General features: G+C 46.6%; 1 protein-coding gene across 1 annotated transcript in view; it reads right to left on the reverse strand.

Annotated features, from left to right (window-relative positions):
* Positions 1–252: 252 nt before the first annotated feature.
* Positions 253–8,618, reverse strand: part of CTH (cystathionine gamma-lyase) — a 42,513-nt gene continuing 34,147 nt past the window's right edge. The window contains exon 12 of the mRNA XM_063939097.1: positions 253–551. Within this exon, the coding sequence (XP_063795167.1) occupies positions 486–551 (66 nt within the window). The 3' untranslated portion in view covers positions 253–485. The remainder of the gene's footprint in view (positions 552–8,618) is intronic.

Below are 8,618 nucleotides of genomic sequence, written 5' to 3' on the forward strand. Positions count from 1 at the left end.
TGAGTGAATATGGAACTAGTATATGCTCTGTCACATACAGCAGTCTGTATGATGCTCTCTGTATTGTAAGGAAGTCACTCAGATGCTCCCTGTAATGTACAGTGTTCTCTATATTATATAGTGGGTTCTAATATGGTGAGCCCCTTCTTGGTAGTGTCCATGACACACACAGGTATGAGTATTTATGCAAGCCGTCATGTTCCTCTATATCCTCGTTAGTGGTGGTTGTACAGAAGTAAAGGAAGCAGCCTGTACAAAGACAGTATGAGATTTATTGCAAGAAGAACATTGGCGCCAGTCGGAGGCTAGGTGAGCACTTTGGTCAGCGGATTATAGACAATGTCCAGATCTTCAAGGCGTTGCGTCATGTTTTTTTAATTTAAGAAAATAAAATTTAATAGATGACACTTATGTGCCCGGTGACAGATCACACTTTATTTTAAATATTACTGAGACGGTGGTCAGGGGACGTGGAAACCTGATGTCTAACAGTTGCTCTTCAAATGCTCCAACAAGTCCTTGACCTTTGTGGGGTTAATCAGATCCGGGTGCTGTAAAATAAGATGTATGGATGGATGTTATAGTTAAAGACAAACCGTTATTTCAAATAAAACAGCACAAGATATCTCCGCTGGTGTATAAGCAACAGTAAAGTGCCAAGAGGCGAGATTTATCAAACCTTCAAAGCACCCTGTCACATTCTAGCTATCACCTGTGGTACTACACATCCCAGCATTCCCTGTCTCAGTTTTGCTAGTAGGGCATACTGATCTGTGGCAGGCCATGCTGGGATATGTAGTTCCATAGAAGCTGGAACTTTGATGCAGTGGTTTATATAGCACACACATATTCCACAGCGCTTTACAGAGAATATTCAGCCATTCACATCAGGTCCTTCCCCCATTGAGCTTACAGTCTGTTCCCTACCAGTTCTACACACTAGGGTAATTAACAGGGCCGCCTTAACAGTAAGCCCCTGGGCACAGCAATGCACTGGGGCCCCTACCCATCCTCCAGCGGTAGGGGTGGGGAGTGTTATGACCCGTGGAGGGTGTTCTATCTTCCGCTCAGCATGTAATACCTGGAGCAGTAATTTCTGCTAATTACCCCTTTACTGCACCGATGGTGGGAGATGGGGCGGGAGGGAGAACACTGAACTGTAGAAGGGGGCATTGAGCTGAATGAAGGGGCCCCGCTACATGACTTCCAGGGTAGTAAGGGTGTTTCAGTGGTGAGTTTTGGGTATTTTGCCAAACCGCCCAGGGCAGGTTTTGTTTTTACCTGTACGTTGCCAGGGTTTTCATGCGCGTTGCCAGGGTTTTCATGCGCGTTGCCAGGGTTTTTACAAAGTGTGTTATGCTTTTTTTTCCTGGGATTTTATGCTCTGGGATCCATGCGCGTTGACACGGGGAATGCTCGCGATGGCTACCGACCATTGATGTTATCCATCGATGGATAATCCACTGATGGCCATCCCTAGCATATGAATTTGCTGGCGGGCACTAGCACTATAATGCTCTCCCCCTCCCTCCTCCCTTGTACTACTCCACTCGGCTGGCGGAGTTTTCTGGTATGACGCGATCGCATCATCTATCGGGCTGGCTGAGCGGAGTAAGGAGGTTTCCAGTCTACACAGCGCAGCTGACCCCGGAAATTTTCCAGGCATGCCACTCAAGACGTTAATATGCAGGGGAGGGAGGGATAGTGGAGTGGGCTTTATATTTAGCATTTTCCGGTGGGAGGGAAGCTTGCTTGACTACAGATATCTCCAGTTCCTGGAAATAGATTTCTTAGCTTTCTATGGGATATAAAAAAAATATATATAAAAAAACCACACCACTAGAAAGACTCACCTTTCAGGAGGTACTGGGGACACCTGTCAGGAGGTACTGGGGGACTTGAGGATCAGAGTTCAGGAGCCAGAGCAATCCACCAATCTCCTATATAATAGCCCTGTGATTCTGTTTCTCTAACGCTGGGCGTGGCTAGGAGCTCTCATTGGGCTAGTGGCAGGTCTATCACACCCAGTCCACAGCTGATTGGGTGAGAAACGCCCTCCCACACAGGTTACATCCAATGGGAGGCTCTGCCCTTTGCCTGCTGTGTTTTCACAGAGCAGAATTAGCAATGGGACTGATGGAGCTGCAGCTGCAGCTCCAGCCCCACACCCCAAAATAGTCCCCCTGCATCTGCAGCAACACACCCTCCAACAATGGCCCTCATTCCGAGTTGATCGGTCGCATTGCGAATTTAGCAGAGTTACACACGCTAAGCCGCCGCCTACTGGGAGTGAATCTTAGCTTCTTAAAATTGCGACCGATGTATTCGCAATATTGCGATTACTAACTACTTAGCAGTTTCTGAGTAGCTCCAGACTTACTCTGCCTGTGCGATCATTTCAGTGCTTGTCGTTCCTGGTTGACGTCACAAACACACCCAGCGTTCGCCCAGGCACTCCCACCGTTTCCCCGGCCACTCCTGCGTTTTTTCCGGAAACGGTAGCGTTTTCAGTCACACGCCCCTAAAACGCCGTGTTTCCGCCCAGTAACACCCATTTCCTGTCAATCACATTACGATCGCCGGAGCGAAGAAAAAGCCGTGAGTAAAATTACTTTCTTCATAGTAAAGTTACTTGGCGCAGGCGCAGTGCGAACATTGCGCATGCGTACTAAGCGGATTTTCACTGCGATGCGATGAAAAATACCGAGCGAACAACTCGGAATGAGGGCCCATGTACACATAAACATTGATCCACATGCAAAAAGGGGGCGTGGCCACAGGTGCCACGCCCCTTTTCCTATACTTCCAATGGAAGCTTGGAGAGTCAAAAAACTGTACAGACCATTAAAAAAAAAAGGTCCTGAACCTGCCAAAAAGGTGCAGCTGGAGGGTATGTCACTGCAGCAAGTCTCTGCGCTGTAGATAGGGGGGGAAAAACAATCCTTTTACTGCAGCGTCCTATGGGGGTCATTCCAAGTTGATCGCTAGCTGCATTTGTTCGCTGTGCAGCGATCAGGCAAAAACTCTGCACTTCTGCGCATGCATATGCAGCGCAATGCGCACGTGCGGCATACTATTACAACAAACAATGTAGTTTTACACAGGGTATAGCGATGCTTTTCAGTCGCACAGACAGCCGCAGAGTGATTGACAGGAAGAGGGCGTTTCTGGGTGTCAACTGACCGTTTTCAGGGAGTGTTCAGAAAAACACAGGCGTGGCTGGGCGAACGCAGGGCGTGTTCATGATGTCAAATCAGGAACTGAATGGTCTGAAGTGATCGCAAGCGCCGAGTAGGTCTGAAGCTGCACAAATTTTTTTTGTACCCGCTCTCAGATCCCTTCGTTCGCACTTCTGCTAAGCTAAAATACACTCCCAGTGGGCGGCGGCATAGCATTTGCACGGCTGCTAAAAACTGCTAGCGAACAATCAACTCGGAATGACCACCAATGTCTTGCTGCCAGCCTACCTACCCCCTCCGCCAGCAACAATCCCCACTCCCTAGCCGCCCGCAGGTGGAACAAAAGCTGCTGCGGCCACCGGCATCGATGTGTATGAAAGCGGCGCAGCGGAAGACTTTCATAGCCCTCCCTGCGCCGCATACTCTCTGAGCCCCGGAGCCTCCTCTGCGTGTGATGTCACAGAACTGCCTCCCCGCCACAGCCACGCCCAGAGGCCCTGACTCCGCAACACAGCACCTGGGCTGCCGGCCTGGAAGGCCAGAGCTGGTTAATGTAGCGGATAGAGTGGGATATAGCGCGGAGGGTAATGTATGGACGCTGAATCAATGTAAAAGGTGACAGTGCTGTGCAGTGGGTGTGCAGTCAGGGCCGTTGCTAGAGTGTTCGCGCACCCCTGCAAACTATAAATTTGCACCCTCGCATACTTTACAAATGCACAGCGCACATAATAACCCCTGTAGTAGAGACACTTACACATGTAACGCCCCCTGTACCAGATATGCTTACACATGTAACGCCCCCTGTACCAGTGACGCTTACACGTCACACCCCCTGTACCAGTGACGCTTACACACGTCACACCCCCTGTACCAGTGACGCTTACACACGTCACGCCCCCTGTACCAGTGCCGCTTAGACACGTAATGCCCCCTGTACCAGTGACGCTTACACACATTACGCAGCAGTCACACACATATATATATATATATATATATATATATATATACACACACACACACACACACATACACATATATACACACACACACATATACATACACACACACATATACATACTACACACATATACATACACACACACACACACACACACACACACACACATATACATACACACACATATACATACACACACATATACATACACACACATATATACACACACATACACATATATATATATACACACACATATACACACACATATATACACACACACATACATATACACACACACACACACATATACATACACACATATATATACACACACACATATACATACACACATATACACACACACACACACACACACACATATATACACACACACACACATATATACACACACACACATATATATATACACACACACACACACACATATACATATATACACTAGAGATGAGCGGGTTCGGTTCCTCTGAATCCGAACCCGCCCGAACTTCAGGTTTTTTACACGGGTCCGAGCAGGCTCGGATCTTCCCGCCTTGCTCGGCTAACCCGAGCGCGCCCGAACGTCATCATCACGCTGTCGGATTCTCGCGAGGCTCGGATTCTATCGCAAGACTCGGATTCTATATAAGGAGCCGCGCGTCGCCGCCATTTTCACACGTGCATTGAGAGTCATAGGGAGAGGACGTGGCTGGCGTCCTCTCCGTTTAGAGAAGAGAGAGACACAGTATTTTGGAGAGCATTATTAGGAGGAGTACTACTATACTGTATACTACTATACTACTTGCTGAAGTTATATTTATAGATTAGATAATAGATAGTGTGACTGTAAGTGTATTATCTGACTTGTGGGGGAGACACTGACAGTGGGGAGCAGTTAGAGTCTGAGAGCAGGACTCAGGAGTACATATAACGTACAGTGCACACTTTTGCTGCCAGAGTCAGTGCCATACTGCCATTGTTGTGACCACACTGACCACCAGTATAATAATATATTTTGTGATTGTCTGCTTAGGCCTCGGAGTACTAGTTGCAACGTGACCTGAAGTGACCACCAGTTTAATATATATATATATATATATATATATATATAATTGTATATTATATATATATATATATATATATATATATATATATATATAATATTGTATACCACCTACCCGTGGTTTTTTTTTTTTTTTTCATTCTTCTTTATACATACTACTATAGTAGCTTACTGTAGCAGTCTGCGGTGCTGTGCTGACCTGACAGTGTCCAGCAGGTCCGTCATCAGTCATTACATAATAAATATATATAGTACCTGTCCGGCTGCAGTACTAGTGATATTATATTGATTTCATCTCATTATCAATAATTTATCATCCAGTCTAGACTCTATATTAGCAGCAGACACAGTACGTTAGTCCACGGCTGTAGCTACCTCTGTGTCGGCACTCGGCAGTCCATCCATAATTGTATACCACCTACCCGTGGTTTTTTTTTTTTTCTTTCTTCTTTGTACATACTACTATAGAGTATAGTAGCTTACTGTAGCAGTCTGCGGTGCTGCTGAGCTGACAGTGTCCAGCAGGTCCGTCATCAGTCATCATTACCTAATAAATATATTATCTACCTGTCCGGCTGCAGTACTAGTGATATTATATATACATACATATATATATTGATTTCATCTCATTATCAATCATCCAGTCTATATTAGCAGCAGACACAGTACGTTAGTCCACGGCTGTAGCTACCTCTGTGTCGGCACTCGGCAGTCCATCCATAATTGTATACCACCTATTCGTGGTTTTTTTTTTTTCCTTTCTTCTTTGTACATACTACTATAGTATAGTAGCTTACTGTAGCAGTCTGCGGTGCTGCTGAGCTGACAGTGTCCAGCAGGTCCGTCATCAGTCATCATTACCTAATAAATATATTATCTACCTGTCCGGCTGCAGTACTAGTGATATTATATATATACATACATATATATATATATTGATTTCATCTCATTATCAATCATCCAGTCTATATTAGCAGCAGACACAGTACGTTAGTCCACGGCTGTAGCTACCTCTGTGTCGGCACTCGGCAGTCCATCCATAATTGTATACCACCTACCCGTGGTTTTTTTCTTTTCTTTCTTCTTTGTACATACTACTATAGTATAGTAGCTTACTGTAGCAGTCTGCGGTGCTGCTGAGCTGACAGTGTCCAGCAGGTCCGTCATCAGTCATCATTACCTAATAAATATATTATCTACCTGTCCGGCTGCAGTACTAGTGATATTATATATACATATATATATTGATTTCATATCATTATCATCCAGTCTATATTAGCAGCAGACAGTACGGTAGTCCACGGCTGTTGCTACCTCTGTGTCGGCACTCGGCAGTCCATCCATAAGTATACTAGTATCCATCCATCTCCATTGTTTACCTGAGGTGCCTTTTAGTTGTGCCTATTAAAATATGGAGAACAAAAATGTTGAGGTTCCAAAATTAGGGAAAGATCAAGATCCACTTCCACCTCGTGCTGAAGCTGCTGCCACTAGTCATGGCCGAGACGATGAAATGCCAGCAACGTCGTCTGCCAAGGCCGATGCCCAATGTCATAGTACAGAGCATGTCAAATCCAAAACACCAAATATCAGTAAAAAAAGGACTCCAAAACCTAAAATAAAATTGTCGGAGGAGAAGCGTAAACTTGCCAATATGCCATTTACCACACGGAGTGGCAAGGAACGGCTGAGGCCCTGGCCTATGTTCATGGCTAGTGGTTCAGCTTCACATGAGGATGGAAGCACTCAGCCTCTCGCTAGAAAACTGAAAAGACTCAAGCTGGCAAAAGCACCGCAAAGAACTGTGCGTTCTTCGAAATCCCAAATCCACAAGGAGAGTCCAATTGTGTCGGTTGCGATGCCTGACCTTCCCAACACTGGACGTGAAGAGCATGCGCCTTCCACCATTTGCACGCCCCCTGCAAGTGCTGGAAGGAGCACCCGCAGTCCAGTTCCTGATAGTCAGATTGAAGATGTCAGTGTTGAAGTACACCAGGATGAGTAGGATATGGGTGTTGCTGGCGCTGGGGAGGAAATTGACCAGGAGGATTCTGATGGTGAGGTGGTTTGTTTAAGTCAGGCACCCGGGGAGACACCTGTTGTCCGTGGGAGGAATAGGGCCATTGACATGCCTGGTCAAAATACAAAAAAAATCAGCTCTTCGGTGTGGAAGTATTTCACCAGAAATGCAGACAACATTTGTCAAGCCGTGTGTTGCCTTTGTCAAGCTGTAATAAGTAGGGGTAAGGACGTTAACCACCTCGGAACATCCTCCCTTATACGTCACCTGCAGCGCATTCATAATAAGTCAGTGACAAGTTCAAAAACTTTGGGTGACAGCGGAAGCAGTCCACTGACCAGTAAATCCCTTCCTCTTGTAACCAAGCTCACGCAAACCACCCCACCAACTCCCTCAGTGTCAATTTCCTCCTTACCCAGGAATGCCAATAGTCCTGCAGGCCATGTCACTGGCAATTCTGACGAGTCCTCTCCTGCCTGGGATTCCTCCGATGCATCCTTGAGTGTAATGCCTACTGCTGCTGGCGCTGCTGTTGTTGCTGCTGGGAGTCGATCGTCATCCCAGAGGGGAAGTCGTAAGCCCACTTGTACTACTTCCAGTAAGCAATTGACTGTCCAACAGTCCTTTGCGAGGAAGATGAAATATCACAGCAGTCATCCTGCTGCAAAGCGGATAACTGAGGCCTTGACAACTATGTTGATGTTAGACGTGCGTCCGGTATCCGCCGTTAGTTCACAGGGAACTAGACAATTTATTGAGGCAGTGTGCCCCGTTACCAAATACCATCTAGGTTCCACTTCTCTAGGCAGGCGATACCGAGAATGTACACGGACGTCAGAAAAAGACTCACCAGTGTCCTAAAAAATGCAGTTGTACCCAATGTCCACTTAACCACGGACATGTGGACAAGTGGAGCAGGGCAGGGTCAGGACTATATGACTGTGACAGCCCACTGGGTAGATGAATGGACTCCCGCCGCAAGAACAGCAGCGGCGGCACCAGTAGCAGCATCTCGCAAACGCCAACTCTTTCCTAGGCAGGCTACGCTTTGTATCACCGCTTTCCAGAATACGCACACAGCTGAAAACATCTTACGGCAACTGAGGAAGATCATCGCGGAATGGCTTACCCCAATTGGACTCTCCTGTGGATTTGTGGCATCGGACAACGCCAGCAATATTGTGTGTGCATTAAATATGGGCAAATTCCAGCACGTCCCATGTTTTGCACATACCTTGAATTTGGTGGTGCAGAATTTTTTAAAAAACGACAGGGGCGTGCAAGAGATGCTGTCGGTGGCCAGAAGAATTGCGGGACACTTTCGGCGTACAGGCACCACGTACAGAAGACTGGAGCACCACCAAAAACTACTGAACCTGCCCTGCCATCATCTGAAGC

Source organism: Pseudophryne corroboree, chromosome 9, assembly GCF_028390025.1.
Source record: "Pseudophryne corroboree isolate aPseCor3 chromosome 9, aPseCor3.hap2, whole genome shotgun sequence".
In the NCBI taxonomy this organism is placed as follows: Eukaryota; Metazoa; Chordata; class Amphibia; order Anura; family Myobatrachidae; genus Pseudophryne; species Pseudophryne corroboree.